Source organism: Tursiops truncatus, chromosome 15 (assembly GCF_011762595.2).
Source record: "Tursiops truncatus isolate mTurTru1 chromosome 15, mTurTru1.mat.Y, whole genome shotgun sequence".
Taxonomy (NCBI): Eukaryota; Metazoa; Chordata; class Mammalia; order Artiodactyla; family Delphinidae; genus Tursiops; species Tursiops truncatus.
Window position 1 is genome coordinate 3,545,651 of NC_047048.1, and position 16,985 is coordinate 3,562,635.

At 55.3% G+C, this 16,985-nt stretch overlaps 1 protein-coding gene across 15 annotated transcripts in view; it reads right to left on the reverse strand.

The window, feature by feature from the left end:
- RADIL (Rap associating with DIL domain) overlaps positions 1 to 9,394 on the reverse strand; it is a 73,935-nt gene extending 64,541 nt beyond the window's left edge. For 10 of the 15 annotated variants that reach the window (XM_033840931.2, XM_033840930.2, XM_033840923.2 and 7 more), the window contains exons 1-2: positions 9,059 to 9,392; positions 2,299 to 2,897 (exon numbers count right to left, since the gene is read on the reverse strand). In XM_033840931.2, the coding sequence (XP_033696822.1) occupies positions 2,299 to 2,833 (535 nt within the window). In that variant the 5' untranslated portion in view covers positions 2,834 to 2,897; positions 9,059 to 9,392. The other 5 variants (XM_073791839.1, XM_073791844.1, XM_073791843.1 and 2 more) reach the window with 5 other exon arrangements.
- Positions 9,395 to 16,985: the final 7,591 nt, after the last annotated feature.

Genomic DNA, 16,985 nt, shown 5'->3' on the forward strand with positions numbered 1-16,985 from the left:
AGGGGCTGGAGATTCCTTCTCATCATCAACGTAAGGCAGCTGGCACCCACCCGACACCAACACCCTTCACTCCTCCTTCAAGTCTCTCTGGTTCCCACCGGCATGAGGAGGCAGGGAGTCTGGGACCTTGGGGGTGCGCTGGGAGGTGAGGGGCATCTGCAGATCGGGAGGGGCCGCATCGGATTCTTTACACAGGGGAACAATGCAGAGCGTGAGTGTGTGTTCACGTGCGTGAGTGGGAGAGCACGCGTGTGCATCCTTGTATCATCAGGATCCTCAGACAGACCCTAATGCAAAGGTCCCGGGCTCTGGTGATGCTCCGCCAGCAACCTGTGGAGCAGGGCTGGAGGGGGCGGGCCCGGCTGCAGGGTCCCCAGTGCCGGCTCTGCGTCTCGGTAGCTGGCGAAGGGGACAGCACGGCCAGGAGGCACAGAGCACCCAGGCCACACCCAAGTCAGAGGCCGGCCAGGAAGCCCAACTCCCTGGGGCCCGGGAAGCCTGCCCCAGGCAGGTAACACAACCCACTTCCAGCCCAGAGAAGTGTGTCAGTGAGACCCGCCCGCTTCAATAGACTCTTTCTCTGAAAGGTTTTGCAAAGCCACCACCAAGTTGAATATGTCGTGGGCCTTCTCCTGCCTGGACGAACGTAAAAGGAACAGGTCTAAAAGGGGTCTGTGAACAGGAGAACAAAGCCCTGCTCCCCGCAGATAGCGTCTAGCCTCGTGGTCACCCTGCTCCCCCCACCCCCCGGCCAGAGCGATCACCCACGTGACACAGAGCAGGCCTTCCAGGGCCCACCCGGGACCGAGGCACAGCGACCCGCAGGACAGGCAGGGCTGGCCCGGCCACGTGCTCTTTGCTCTCCATTCAGCAGAGAAAAGACTGGGCAGGACAGTGACCATGAGCTGAACACCCGCCCTCTCCACCCACGTGACGCAGCCCCTCACAGGCCTCCGAGAGTGCGGAGGGGAAGGAACCAGGCCTCCGGAGAACAGCGAGGCGGCGTCAGGACGAAATCCAAACCCCTGCCACCCCGGGCCTGTGGGCGGGTCATTCAGGCGCTCGTCCAAGGAGAGTTAAAAACAATAACACAACATTGTAAATCAACTATCTTCGATAAGGTTAATTTTTTTCAAATAGTTAAAAAAAAACCCAAACAAAAAACAACCCAGTAACATCAGCTACTCATTGGTCAGTTTTTCCTTATCCCCCATGCCTGCAACTCTGCACAACGTTGGTGATAAAACACTCCACTCCCCCATCAGAAGGACCCCAAATCCGCCCTTGGTCCACCCCTGCCTGTGAGCGCACAGGAAAACCGCGTGCAGGAGGCGGTCAGGACGCACGGCCGAGCAGAGAGCTCTGCACACACCACTGCACCGGCCCGCGGGTCACTGGATCCTCCAGATCACGAGACTGGGGCCAGAAGGGCCGCCGAGAGCCCACCGCCAAGCAGTGGCCCCGTCAGGCCTGCCACACCCTCGTCTTCACACCCTAAAGGCACAAGGTGGGTTTCGCGCCAGAGGAGAACCGGAGAACATGAGCATTCGCGACACCTGGGGACACACACAAAACGTCAGAGCTCAAGCCCCTCGACCCCGCAGCACCACGAAACCGAGTGACGAGTCTCCTGAGGCCACTGAACGCCCTCTGCTCTGAGCCACACGTAAGACCAGTGCACTTGCTCGTGTGAAGCCACCAAAGCCAAACGTGACCTGAGATGCGCTGAAGAGTCTGTGGGCGTCTGAAAAACACCCATGTTTTATGGCGCTTCCCTATTAAGACAATGAGCTTCTTTCCGCCGAGTGAGCAGAGCAGCGTCCCGCAGGGCCTGGAGCGCCCCGGCCCCGGGCAGGGCCTCAGTGCTGCTCCCAGCACGACCTCCACTGCCCCGGCGCGCCCCCCAACGCACCGCACCTCCGGAGACCCGCTTCCTCCACCGCCTTCGCGTGCGCTTGCCCCTGAGACTGCCCCGGCGCCTCGGGCACTGAGGGGCTTTCCGAACCGCGTGTGCCGCCCGCACGGGACAAGGTCCTCTCTGCGGCCAGTGACGCGCATGCCAGAGCCCTGGACGGCCATCTTCAACCGAAAGCAGAAATCGCCCCACGGCACTGCAAGACGCCGTGAGGAGCGCGGAATGACCACCAGCAGGCGCCCTGCAGACAGCCCCGCAGAGCAGGGAGAAGAGGCCGTCCTGAGCGCCACCGCGGCAGAGGCCCACGGGCCTCCTCAACAACACGCCTGCCCGGTGCTTCCCGGAGCGGCGGCCGCCCCGCGCCTCCTCGCGCCGCTCCTCACCTGCCGTCACGGTGTCCACGTCCCTGGCTGCCAGCTCCTCCATCTCCGACCTCTTTCTCAGCTCAAACCTCCGGGACAAGCCTTCTCGGGGTTTCCATAACTCCTGGATCAGGAGGGGCTTCTCGTTGTCGCCGAACACCCGGAAGCCCTCGGCCTGCCACTGCCGCCCGGAGTCGCCGGCCTGGCCCACCACGTCGCACAGCACGTACTGGCCGGCACGCTCGGGGCTCAGGGCGTAGCGCTCCAGGGCCTCCCTCACCAGCTCCCGGGCGCTGGACGTGCCGGTGGCCAGGACGCTCTTGTAGTGGGTGCCCGTGCACACGCTGTCCCCGAACACCTTCAGGACCCCAGGGGCCGAGAGCTGGGTGGAGAGCTCGGCCGGGTCGTCGCTGCTGCCCAGGCTGGAGCAGGTGGTGTCCAGGTCACGGTACTTGTAGCTCAGCGTCCGGGACAGCACACTGGACAGCAGCTGGCCCTGCCGCTTCAGCTTGCTCTTGGCAGGTGGGGACATGATGAAGTGGGTCCCATAGAACATGGTGGGCCCGTCTTCACGGACGAGCACTGAGGGCTCTGGCCAACGGCAGGGAAAAGGCCGCGTCCTGGGAGAAAATGAAAGGCAGGTTACCATCGACCAGCAGAGCGACAGGAGCCCACGAGGCTTGGGGGAACATCAACAGACTGGACCGGCCATCTAGGGCCCGGCGCCCCAGCAGAAGCCGCGGACATGGCACCTCGGCCGGGTCCAACAGTGAGGATACAGACGAAGCCGGCGGGACCGCAGGGGACAAAGCAGGTTGGAAGGGGCTGAAATGCCCTTCAAGGCAAGCCATTACTGGGAAGCACGGTGAGGTCACCCAAAGCCAAGACACGAGAAGCCTGGGCACCACGCGCTCCGCACAGCAAGCTACCAAGAAACAGGGCCGGCCAGGGTGGGGCTGGGTGGTGCTCGCAGGGTGGAGTCCCGGCGGGGTTGCCCGGCCTCATCTGAGTCAGCCCCCATCTATCCCATCGCACCCAAAGTCATAAACAACTCTGAGCGCACAAGGCCGTGTCTTCCTAAACTCCACCTCCCCCGCACCACAGCCTATGCTACCGAAAATTCATCACAAACAGCAGTGGAACTAGGCAATCAGGCCAGGTGGCAGCCACACGAGCAGGGCAGTAAGCGACCGGGCATTCAAAACACGCCCCCAGGATGCTGCTCCCGGATGACTGGTCCTGGCTCTGAGGAGCCACTTCCCTGGGACGGTGGCACTAGAACGGACACATGACCACAATGCACACAAAAGGGCCCTTCCAGAAGCAGTGGAGGCATGGCTGGAATGCATGTGTCCACCCACGGCGTCCAGCCTGGCTTTCGGGCACTGGCCAGGCCGGAGAGGCAGTCTTGCCGGGTAAATGAGAAAACAGCTCTGGGGCAACAAGGTGCGTCATAAAGTCATGACTCTCGTGTGCTTAATGCCCCAAAGGCGTAGGGTTCCAGACAGAGAGTTCGTCAGACCCCCACACACACCCAAAGCTCCGGGGGAGCAGGCGGGCAGAGTCCAAGGAAGATGTCCTGCTTCACAACGAGTTGGTGGAGGCTGAACACCACCCATCTCCTGACTCTGTGCCCCACTTCCAGGCAGACAGACCGAAGAAGAAAGGGCCATTTTCTAGAAGGCTCTGGAAACAGTGGCCCAGGACCTGGTGAGAGCAGCTCTGGGCACCTGCCGTGGATGAATGTCAGCACTGAACTCCGCTACGGTCCTCTTTTCAGCTCTGACTCACTCGTGGTCACAGGCGTTGGGAGAGGCTTTCGGGAAGGGGAGGGGACTGCCCAGGGCGGGAAAAATGCCTAGGGAGCCCCCCAAAGAAAAGGAGCGACCCGACCCCGAGGGGCCCAACAGGGCAAGTGGCCCAGCCTCGACGCTGACACTGAACTGGGCTCTTCCCGGCTGGCCCCTGGGCCTCGGTCACATCTGCGACGTCATCACTCCCACCAGGGCTGTCGTGAACGAAGGCTGAGCAGCAGACCCGCCCTTCAGTTCCTCTAGAACCAGCCACCTGACATCCTCGGCGAACCCTGCACCCTTCAAGATGCTCTGACGACTTCACGCACCAAAGACTGGGTTCCGAACACGAAGGTCTGCCCCATGGTGGGGTGGGGGGCGGCACTCCTCCTGTGCCAACAGCGTGCTTCTCACCGTTTACCACGCAGAGCCTTTTACTGCGGACCAGCCTTCCGAAGCCTGAGCCTGCTGAGAACAGCCAAGTGTCCCAAGCAGAGGAGCACACGAGGGCCTCCGGGCTGGGGAGTAGAGCTACGAAGCAGTATCTAGCCGGAGGCTGCTTCCCCTCCCCCGAGGAAAGTGCCCACGCCTCCCTGTCAGCCGCTGCGGAGCCCAGAGCAGGTTGCGGCTCCCCCCTCGGCCCCATCCAAGGCCCCGGCCAAACTTACAACAGAAGCGTTTCCAGTAGCCCTCATGTGACAGGCACACGGCTTTGGTTCGCACATCACATCAGCGGCTTCAAACCACGGCGCCTTCTGAACGTCACACAACCCGCCTCAGAAATTCCCAGCACGTGCCTCTGGCCACCACACGTTCTCGGCGGACCTGACCCCTCCACAGACACCTGGCTCACGTCAGGCACGGCCCCGGTGGTCCCGACCCAAACCCCCAGGGGCCCCCAGGGCAGCCCCTGCCACCAGGCAGCGTCTGGCTGGGAAACCTCTGCCTTTGGAGGTAATGCCGAGGGTAAATTTAAATACAATGTGGAAAACGGCGGAAACAGTAGAAAACCAGGTCTCAGCAGAAGCCCAACTCCCAGAAAAGTCACAAAGTAAACACGGGGATTCAAAAGGCCCTCAGATACAACGGAGAAGTAAAATGCTGTTTTGCACCCAGGGGTGAACCTTACAGGCTCTGTAAGGTCTGAAGCTTATACAATTCTGCTTTAATTAAGAAAGAAATAGAAAATTACAAATACGCAGCTGCTAGGTCCCCTCCCAGGGCCTTGGAAGAGAGCCCACTCCCTCCTTTTCTAGGGCAAAGTTAGCATCACGAAAATGGGGTAGAAAATGTAGGACAGACGGTGACTCTCTCCCTTCCAGTAACTGCTTCATAAGCCCAAAGAAGTCCCAGTAAACACAGACCCTGATCTACTCGATCCGTTTTATCAGGAGGCTCTCTTCTCCTCACTGTCACTCCCTCTGTGGCCATCTTCAGAGAGGAACCACAGAGTGTGGCCATTGCTCATGTGTGCCCTTCCTCCACAACCACAAAATGCAGAGCACGGCCTCTCCGTCAAAATGGGCCAGATGCGTTTGTGCAAAGGGCAAGAGGAGTGCAGGAGTTTCCTACAGAGCCGAGCACACCCGGGGTCACCAGATCTGTTTTTTCGGAAGCATGACCTGCCTTTTCCTTTTCTGCTCAGTTCTCTCCTCTTTCACACAAATACTCGGAGAAACAGGGGCCCAAGGCTGTAGGTCGCTTGCTGTTGCTTCTCCTGGAGAATGTTTTTCTCTTGTTCTCAAGGAAGAGTCCGATTTCTGATGAAAACAAGCCCATGTCACAGCAGCGAGTGAGGTCACTGTGGGGCTGACCAAATGGGTGGAGGGACACGGCCATTCCAACACTGCAATGTGGGATCCATTAGAATTTCCACCAGGGCAGGAAGGGAAGAGGGTAGCTTCTCAGGCTCTGCCTTATCCCCACCGGCCGTAAATCCTATCTTGACAAGTCAGAGTAACGCTTTTAAATACAAAAATAATTTAACCAGATTTAAATCTGACATGCTAGCCCCTTGAGAGGGGGCGGAATTTTTCTGCCAGCGGGATTAATGGCTGGCTCCTCTCTGGAATGAAGGAGAGGTGGCCTGTGCTAACGGGAGACACCTGTAACTAACCAGAGACACCTGTAATCACTGGTGGGCGGGGACTCAAAATTCTTTTCAGCAATTCAGATTAATCAAACACTTGACCAGGTGCTGGGAGCCCGAGTGTCTGGGTCTGCAGCCCCTCCCCAGCCCCAGCGACTGGCTCCCTAATGGGAAACAATCCAGTTTCTTCTGAAGGGTTCCCCAGGAGCCCCAGCTCTGCATGTTTCCTTAGATGCACTACTTGTCGAGCGGCTGGAAGTGGTACAGAAATAGCTGGGAGACAATGCTTTCAGCTGGCACACGAGTGGGGAACGCGCTGCTGTGTGAACAGGAAAACCGGGGCAGGCTGTGGGCCGGGGGATGTCCCCCCAACCCTGGAGGGAAGGTACAGACGCCGGCGCCTTGTGCCCACCTGCAGACCTCTCTCCAAGGGGGCCAGAGAGACTGAGGCCCGGGGGACCCCGCCGTTGAGGTGCCAGGCTCCAGGGGTTGCAGGGGGGCTGGCCGCAGCTGACCCCCTGGAACCCGCAGGCTGGGCCGCCCTCGCCCATGTAGCCAGCCTGTGGGACCCGCCCCCCGAGGCCGCGCCCGGGTCCCCCCCACCAGGAGAGCCGCCTGTTTCCATGGCAACCGGACAAGCGGAGCCTGGGTGGCCGGAGAAATGCCCCGTGCGGGCCCAGCTGCCCCAGCGCGCGCCCGCGGCCTCCCCGCCCGGCCAGCCTCTGCGCCCCGGAGCCCCGTACGCCACGGAGCGACCCCCGCCTCCGCTCCTCTCGCACCCCGCACTCACCTCCAACACAGCCCGCCGCCGCCGCCGCCGCCGCGTTCCCGCGCGGCTCCCACACCCGCCGTCAGCTGGAGCCCTTGCTCCGGACCCGCGCATGGCGCGGCGCCTCCTGCCGGCAGCCCAACAGACCAGGCGGGCCCTCGGGGGGGCGGGACCTATGTGGGCGGTGCCTCGTGCTGGGCGGAGCCGGCGGCTGGAAGAGGAGAGCTCGGGCTCCTCCTGCGGCCACCCAATAAATGGAGCGGGGCCTTGGGGAGGGGCGGGGCCTCCGAGGGACTAGCTACAGGCCCAATGGACTAGGATGAGACCTCGAGGGGGCGGAGCCTCCGGGGATGGTTGGGGCGATACGAAAAGGGCTGGGCCCTGGCTCCTCCTGCGGCCACCCAACGGTCGTACACAAGGCTTGGGAGGGGCGGGGCCTAGAGGGGGCGGAGCTGATGAGGGGTAGGGCTGAGCGCCTGCACCACCAGCAGACCAATTAATGGGTGTGAGCGTGGCCTTGAAGGCAGGGAAGGGCGGGGTTGGCTGCGGAGAGGCGGGGCTGTGCGGCGCACCCCCTAAGCTTCAGCTCAAGGGGCGGGGCCTATGCAGGGGCGGGGCCAGTGCTAAGCTCCGGGGCCACGTGCCAGCCTCAGGCTGGGGGCGGGGACTGGCAAATTGTTTTGTCCCCACCTTCTAGTCCCTAGGCGGACAAGGCCAAGGAAAAGAGGAAGCAGGGTAAGGCGAGCGCTGATGAGAAGGGGGCGGTACAGAGCTGTGACATATATGAACATCCAAAACACAGAAAGAGGACAAGGGTGGCAGGCTCCATCTCCCTTACAATCTGTCCCCCACCCAGCAGCCAGAGTCTTAAATGACAAATCAGATCATGGCACTCTTCTGCTTAAAACGATGCAAAACGGGGCCAGGTCAGCTCCGGGGCTCTGGCCCAACGGCCCTCCTCGGGTAACTTGTTTTAAAAGAAGTTCGTGTCCTTAGAGCTCACTTTGGCACCGGTCGTCGGGCTGGGGTTTCGCCTTGGAGAAAGGCTTCTCACAGACAGCTCCCTTTGTCTGCTCATGGTCTAGACCTGGGGGATTCACGTGGCCTCGGATAAAAAGATGAATTCTTGAATTCTGACCCTGAGAGTAAATCTTTTTGTTGACAGTGGTTGGGGTATAAAGTTATATGGTAATGACCCCAAATTTGCGAAGGGGAAAGTGGGGAGGAGGGAACAGACATTTACTGACCGCCTACTGTATGCCAGACTCTATGCCAGGGGCTTCACGTTGGTCATCTCATCTAAAGCTCCCATCAACTCTTGTGAGGCAGACGTTGTTACACCCAGAGAGGTCAAACAGCTAGAGGTAAAGCCAAGAATTGAGCCTTGGACTGTGTGATTAAAAAACATCCTTTCAGGGCTTCCCTGGTGGCACAGTGGTTGAGAGTCCGCCTGCCGAGGCAGGGGACACGGGTTCGTGCCCCGGTCCGGGAAGATCCCACATGCCGCGGAGCGGCTGGGCCCGTGAGCCATGGCCGCTGAGCCTGTGCGTCCGGAGCCTGTGCTCCGCAGCGGGAGAGGCCACAACAGTGAGAGCCCCGCGTACCGAAAAAAAAAAAAACCTTTCAGGACTCCCCATAAACATGTACAACCTACCCCACTCTGAACCCAAAGAGGCAAATATCAGAGCTGGAAGGAGAGCCTGGGTTTAAACCTGTGTTTTCCTCCTAAGGCATTCCTCACCATGATCCTGTCGCAAAGCCCACCCCTCCCAGCAACCCTCTTCAGCAGGGGTTGGCAAACTCCCACCTGTGGGCCAAATCTGAGCTGCTGTTTTTGTAAATAAAGTTTTATTGGAACACAGCCACACCCCTTTGTGTATTGTCTAAAACTGCTTTCATGCAACAGAGACTTTACAGCCCCCAAAGCCTAAAATATTTAGTATCTGGCCCTTTACAGAAAAATTCACGGGCCCCTGCTCTTCAGGATCTAATGATGTCAACTATTTGCTATTACTACGCCGTTTCACACATCTCTATCTTTGCTCAGGCCACCCCCTCTGCCTTTTCCAAGGCTGCCATAACAAAATAGCACAGACTGGGGGCTTAAACGGTGGAAATTTATTTTCTCACGGTTCTGGAGGCTAGAAGTCCGAGATCAAGATGCCGGCAGGGTTGATTTCTTCTGAGGCCTCTCTCCTTGGCTTGTAGACGGTCAGCTTCTCCCTGCGTCCTCACACAGCCTTTCCTATGTGTGTGTCTGTGTCCTAATCTCCTCTTATAAGGACACCAGTCAGACTGGATTAGGGCCCACCCTAATGACCTCATTTTAACTTAATCACTTCTTTGAAGGCCGCATCTCCAAATACAGTCACATTCGGAGGTGCTGGGGGTTAGAGTTTCAATGTATGGATTTTAAGGAAACACAATTCAGCCCCTAACGCCAATCTTCATCACCTGGCTAATTTCTACTCATCCTTTAAGACTCAGATTAGGTGTTGCTTATGTAGTTGCTCCCCTCCAAAGTGGCCCACAGTGATTCACACCCTCTAGTTTTCACACCTGGGTGTAGTCCCCTCCCAGGTTGAACAGGGCTAACCTGTGTAAACAGTAAGACGTTGCCAAAATGACAGTGTCATTATAAAAGACCTGGCTGGGCTTCCCTCATGGTGCAATGGTTAAGAATCCGCCTGCCAAGGCAGGGGACACGGGTTCGAGGCGTGGTCCGGGAAGATCCCACATGCCCTGGAGCCACTAAGCCTGTGCACCACAACTACTGAGCCTGCGCTCTAGAGCCCACGAGCCACAACTACTGAGCCCGCGTGCCAAAACTACTGAAGCCCGTGCACCTAGAGCCCATGCTCCGCAACAAGAGAAGCCACCGCAATGAGAAGCCTGCGCACCGCAACAAAGAGTAGCCCCCGCTCGCTGTGACTAGAGAAAGCCCGCGCGCAGCAACGAAGACCTACTGCAGCCAAAAATAAAAAATAATTAATTTTTTAAAAAAGACTTGGCTTCTGCCCTTCTTGGACCATCCCCTCTGGAGGGAGCTAGCCGCCATGCTGGGAGGACACTCAAGCAGCCCTAGAGAAGTCCACATGGTGAGAAAACCAACGCCTCCCGCAAACAGATATCACCAACTTGCCGTCGGCGTGAGCCGTCCTGGATGCAGGTCCCCCAGCCCCAGCAAAACCTTCAGAGGGCTGCAACCCTGACCAACATCCTGACTGCATCCAGGACCACCCAGCAAAGCTGCTTCCACATTCCCAACCGTCAGAAACTACGTGAGATGATAAATGTTTATTACTGATTTGCACCACTAAGTTTTGGGGCAATTTGTTATGCAGCGATAGACAAACGAACATCCCTTATCCAGAAAGGCCTCCCTGACCCCCAGACTTGGCTACATGCCCCTCCTCTGTGCGCCCACAGACTTTTATTTTTTACCTTTTTATTAACCAAGTCCACACTTTATCAAACCATGTTCCTTAAATGCAAATCAGATGTTGTTCCTGCTTGGCCTGGAGTCCTCTAATCGCTACCCTTCCTCCAGCTGGCCCCTGCGGACCACTCCACCTGCTCTCTCCCTCCACCACGGAGCCCCAGCACGACGAACTTCTGTTTTCGCACACATTAAGCTCGTTCCCTCCTCTGAAACCTTTCCCCTGCTGTGTCCTCTTCCCCAAATGCTTGTCCCGTTGTGTTGGCGTGGTGCCATTTTCCTCTCATTAAAACCCATCTCCACTATCATCTCCTGACCATTCTCATGGTGGCCACCCCTGTGGTCATTCTCTGTCTCATAACCTGTCTCGTTTAATTCACAGGCCTTTATCACTATTTTTGTGTGTGATATTTGTGTGTGATTTTTGTGTGTATTTAACACACACTAGGATTTCAGTTCTGTAAAGGCAGGCGCCTCATCTCTCTACTGCTACGCTTGGCACCAAATAGGGGCTCCATAAATATTTGTTATAAGAATAAACAAAGGAATGAATAGATTTCCACCTATCTCAACCTCTCACTCCCTCCCTCAACTGGAAGCTTCTCAAGGGCAAGTACTGAATTTTATTCATCTTCGTATTCCTGCACCTGCCCCACTGGCATGTGAGCAAAACAAGTTTTTGAACTGTGAGGTTAAATATCTTTGGAAATCCATGGGACAAAAATGGAGTGTTGAGCTGCCCTCTGTGGCCACCAGAGGGCGGCAGAGTCCTGGGACTCAATCTAGGAAAAAACCAAATGAGCCCAAAGGAAAAGCATCTGGTTAAGGTCAAAGGGCAGGTTCCCACGGGATGGCCGGTCCCGGGGCGGAGAGACTGGGCTCTCGGAGGCCAGGAGAGAGGAAGGGAAGGAGGCAGCAGGCACAGGGAGGACGTTAGATCCCAGCCTTTCTTTCAGAGACTGTTACATCCGCATCCCTAGAAGGGGCTGGAAACAAGTGGTTTAACGCTCAGGTTTCATGCTCAGTGATGTCGGCACCACTACCCAGAATGCCAGTGCTTCGGGCCTGATCATTCCCCGTAGGCTCATCTGGCAAAAGCTCTGCAAGTGTTATTTTTCGTCCCACATCCTCTGCTGAACAACTTCCAGTTGACAGTGAGTACCTCCCGGCACTGGTAACGTGTGGGACGCCAGGACTTCAGAGTTGTATCGTTACCCGGCCAGACGAGGAGTTCAGGCCAGGCTGCCGCACAAGGGAGTGAAAGCAAGTAACGGTTGGGGGAGGGGCAAGGGGCGGCCGAAGGGGCGGCTTAGGTGGGCTGCCCACCCCCTTGGTGGTGCAGGGAACATGCCCTGCTTTTGCTCCAGGCGGCTCAGAAGTGGCAGTTGGTTTGTGGCCTTTTTGTATCTCATTGTTCCTAATTTGCCCCGTTTGCGCATGCCTGCAGTTATTTTTAGTCCCTTTTAGTTTCTTTGTATTCTGTTGTTTGAGGAGACCCTTGTCCAGGTGCCAGCCCTTCAGCAGAGGGTCCCAGCCTAGCTCAGTAGGGGGTGCCAGAGCTACAGAGTAATATATAGGGTGCCAGGACCACCCCATTAAAATAGATCACGATGTCAAGTTACTTTACCTTTTTTTTTTTTTTTTTTTGCGATACGCGGGCCCCTCACTGTTGCGGCCTCTCCCGTTGCAGAGCACAGGTTCCGGACGCGCAGGCTCAGCAGCCAGGGCTCACGGGCCCAGCCGCTCCGCGGCACGTGGGATCCTCCCGGACCGGGGCACGAACCCGTGTCCGCTGCCTCGGCAGGCGGACTCTCAACCACTGCGCCACCAGGGAAGCCCAAGTTACTTTACCTTTTAATGCCAGGTCTGTTGTAAAGAACTTTGAATCACGTTTAATTAACTGTTAAAAATTTTAGGCTGGGTGGGATTTAAGAAATCATCTACCCCAGTGATTAGGAAACTTTTCAGTTCTAGTTTCTAGTGCTCTTGGGACTGGGAGTATGTTGAAAAGTTATATTTCAAGCCATGTAGGTATCAGGATTAATTTCATTAGCCAAAAACATGACCATGTGATAAACACAAACTCACAAATATGGGCAAATATGGCCTCAAGAAAACATACTGTGGAAGAACCAAGTGTCAGACCCTTCGTTGGGTCTGACATTTCCATGAAAATTAATTTTTTTATTGTTTACTTGATATGTTACCTGGAAGCATTTTTTTAGAAGGTACCATTTGGCTTATGATGTATGTTTGCAAAAAATAATTAAGATGGAGAAAATACTACATATTAACTTCTATTTTTAACTGAGACTTGAGAACACGTGGCCATTTTTCAAATTGGGGACGAAAGAGCTTGGTCCAGCTGGACATATTTTTCTAGTACCCAAGGAAAGAAATGTGTGAGCGCCCCTGATGTAATCCACCGTCTGCACTGATGTGGAACAGAAGCCAGGAGAGGCTAAGGGACTTGTCCAAGATCACAAAGTTTCATTACCAACAGATTATTCCTCCCTTGTAATATAGCACATTCAAAAACGTGGGCAAGCAGGAGAGTAGGGAGTTTTCACAGTGATTACTTCTGGGCCACGGAGCTTGTGGCAGATTGCAATTTCCAAAGATAGCCACGTCAACACACCCACAGCAGTACCTACCCCATCCCACACAGTCTTCTTACTCAGGACCCTCCTGAACCAGGTGTGGGCAGGAGGTCTGCCTTCCCTCCCCTCGGTCTTGGCAGGATCTTTTTGGCTGGGTCCAACAACAGAACATGGCAGCATGGACGATGCAAACTTCCAAAGCTAGGTCATAAAAGACATTATGTCTCCTGCCTGCCTCGTTCTCGGGACCCAGCCACAATGTTGTAAGGAAGCCCAGGCCACGTGAGGAAGACGCTTGTGGGTGTGTATTAAGTATGTCTTTTCTTCCGATGTTTTGACATATGGGGCCTTTGGGACCATGGGGAGACTGCCCCTTGCAGAGTGGAGATAGTAAACCATCCCTAGAGCTAGTAAACAGTTCACCTGTGAGCACATCTTGCATATGCAAATCAACCCACCTGGAGACCACACCTCCCCACCTTCTCTATTGGACTTTTATACTCTAGGCTAGTAGTCCCAGTCCTCGTCACCCCAGTAAAATTACCACATGAATAGGGACAGCGCCTACGCCCCAGAGCCCACTGAAATGATTCAAACTAGCCAATACCAAGACTGCTTATACTGCCTCTCCCATTGCTTCCCAGGAAAACCACAATAAAGGCTCTGGCCCACATTTCCCCCCACCCCCCTGCCTCCTGACCCACCCTGCTGCTTCCCTGTGTGGCCCTGCCTGGTATCACAGGCCCCCTTCTCTTGGGAATCTGTGAGTAACAAACTGTCTTTTCAGTGGCAGTCATCTCCTGATCTTTTGGCCTCACTATACCTGAATAACAATAAAATCTACGTTTTAAAGCAGGGTGTTTGGCCAAGCTCCCCAGTGAGGGCTATAGTTGGCTCCCAGCATCAACCACCATGTGAGCGGATACACCTTCGGATGAGTCTCCTCTCCAGCTCAAGCCCAGATTCTGAATTCCTGACTGACAGAAGCCATGAGAGGCATTGATGATTATTTGTTGTTTTAAGACCGTATTTTAGGATAATTTATTAGACAGCAATAGACAGCTAATACAGGGTTTTTACTTTATACTTTTCTAAATATTCCAATTTTTCTACAACGAACAGTGGCTGCTTTTATAAAAAGATTCGACCCATGTTATTTTTAAGAAGACAACTGGGCAAGCATGAGGCATCTTGAATTTTTATTTATTTAAGTTCTTTCTACTCCACTGGAGACAATCACATTCACCAGCAGGGTTATTCTTCTTAATACAAATGTTTATCAAATATCTTGTTAATACAAAAATGGCAAAATCTCACAACCACAGAAAGGGTCCAATACCAGCAGGACAGTTTTTAAAAGTCATGCCACAAATGCCCATCTCAACACTGTAGACACGATAGGTGTATAAAAGTCAGTAGGTAAGACAATCAGAGCTCCTGTTCCCCCCTCAAGAAAGGCCTTAACAAGCAGCAGGACCTACACCTGCACAGAAGTAGGCAGATTCCTCTTGAAACCTGGTGGCAACGAGGCCCCAGAAGGACATTAAGAAGATGCCTTCACCTGCTGCCCCAGAGCTCAGCCCTCGGGAGCAAGACAGCCCAGCACCATGGGAGGAGGAAGATGCAACACCCAAGGACCATGACCTGGATCCCAGGCCCTGCCCCGCTGGACCACCCTGGGCAAATCACTTAGCCTCTCTGAGCAGTCTCAGTCTCCCCGTGTAATATGCAAACAGTAATTTCATCTTGCCAGGTTTTGCAGGGAGAAATATATGAGAACACGGATGAGAATGAGCACGTTTGTGATTGTGTGTATCTGACCCGTTAATTATGAAGAGGGGACGGAACACAGAAAAGTGTCCATAGGGTGAAGGCTGCAGCTCACTGGTAAACCAGCTTCCAAAAACGTTAAGCTCTGGGGTGCAGCCTTTGCCGATTTCCACGGTGTAAATATTCCCACCCTGACCAGTCTCACACGAGCCACGGTTTAAGGACTTTCCAAGTTCCTGAATACCTAGCATTCGGTCTCCAGGGCGCCACACGCATGTAAAGCACACCGGTGCCCTCTGTGACTTCTCACCTCCCACCGGCGGTTGACAGTGTCAAACAGGGTGGCGTCTGCAGCACCCCCTCCACAACCCGCACGCATCTCCCTCCTGTGCCACCAACCAGACCACCTGCAGGACAGACACACGCCCCTCCCTCCTCCACAGCTCACACCTTACGCCAGGGTTGACTTTTCCTAACCTCCCAGATAATCCAGCTCTCTGGCGGCACCCAGGCAGGAGGTTACTGGATGCCCAGACTCCCTCGGGGACAGGGACAGTGGCCAATTGTAGGAAATCATCAGCCCAATGACAGCAGGAAGGTGGCGGCCAGGACTGGGCAGCCCGAGAGCAGGAAACAAATTTCACCTATCGTCTTCGTGTGGCCTAAAGAAAACGCGCTCAATATGAGGGAAAATTTTATGTCGAAAGATCCTCATCACAGAGCTATGTTTATCACCTGAATTAAAAGCACGATTAGAGAAATTGTGGTGGGCTTCCCTGGTGGCGCAGTGGTTGAGAGTCCGCCTGCCAATGCAGGGGACACAGGTTCGTGCCCCCGTCCGGGAGGATCCCACATGCTGCGAGCGGCTGGGCCCGTGAGCCATGGCCGCTGAGCCTGCGCGTCCGGAGCCTGTGCTCCACAACGGGAGAGGCCACAACGGTGAGAGGCCCGCGTACCGCAAAAAAAAAAAAAAAAAGAAAAGAAAAGAAATTGTGGTACACCCGCTCAATGTAGACTTTTAAAATAATGTTTATAAAGGGCTTGAAATAATAAGAAAAAATACTGAGAAAGTTAAGAAAAAAGGTAGGGTGTAAAGGTGTCTATAGCAAGAGAAGAAAACACCGAAGTTTAAAAGTACACATTGAGTGGAGAGAACAGAAAGAAAAAGGTGAGTGGTTGGTTACCTGAGGCAGACACTGTCAACTATTTTCTACCTGTCTAGCGTTTTCTGAAATTTTTATAGTAAGTGTATATTTTTTCCAAAGCTTTTATTGATACTTTATTTTAAATGTATTTATTTTTGGCCGCGTTGGGTCTTTGTTGCTGCGTGTGGGCTTTCTCTAGTTGCGGCGAGCAGGGGCTACTCCATCGCGGCGAGCAGGGGCTACTCCATCGCAGCACGCAGGCTTCTCATTTCAGTGGCTTCTCTTTGTTGCGGAGCACGGGCTCTAGGTGCATGGGCTTCAGTAGTTGTGGTGCGTGGGCTCAGTAGTTGTGGTTCACGGGCTCTAGAGTGCAGGCTCAGTAGTTGTGGCGCATGGGCTTAGCTGCTCCACGGCATGTGGGATCTTCCCGGACCAGGGCTCAAACCTGTGTCCCCTGCACTGGCAGGCGGATTCTTAACCACTGCACCACCAGGGAAGTTCCGTAAGCATATATTTTTATAATGAAAACATCTTTAAGGAAACAACCCCCTTCCAAGTCACTTGGGTATGTACTCCCGCAAATGAGTCTCAGGGTCCCTCCTCAAGGCCACCCTGACACGTGAAGACCTTGTCTGTTTCACCGGGGTCCTGTTTCCTTCACCCTGGGGGCTGCAGACCCACTCAGGGCAGAGGCAAAGCTCGCTACAAACTTGAGTTGGAAAAACGAGCCCGAGAGCCTCCCGGGAGTGCTCCGAGGTATCTTCCGACGTGCAGAGACACCAAGAGTAAAGGCCAGGGCGGTCAGTGTCCCCGCGGCCCCTGGTAGTGAACTTGCCGCTTCCGGCCCCAGATGTAAAGGGACCTAGACTACAGGAGGCTCCCTCGCCAAGGCTTCCCAGCCTCAGGGAGGAGGAGGTGGGCCCCAAGCCAGACCAAGCTCAAAGTCGCCCGTTCCTCCCAAGCACGTGTCTGAGCACCTACTAAGCGCTGGGCGCTCTGCTGGGCACTGGGCATTGCCAACAGTCGACGGCCACGGGGCCTGCCCTCAACATCGAGAGGGCACCCCAGACCACTGCTCACACCCCTCCTGCCTCTCTGTCCTG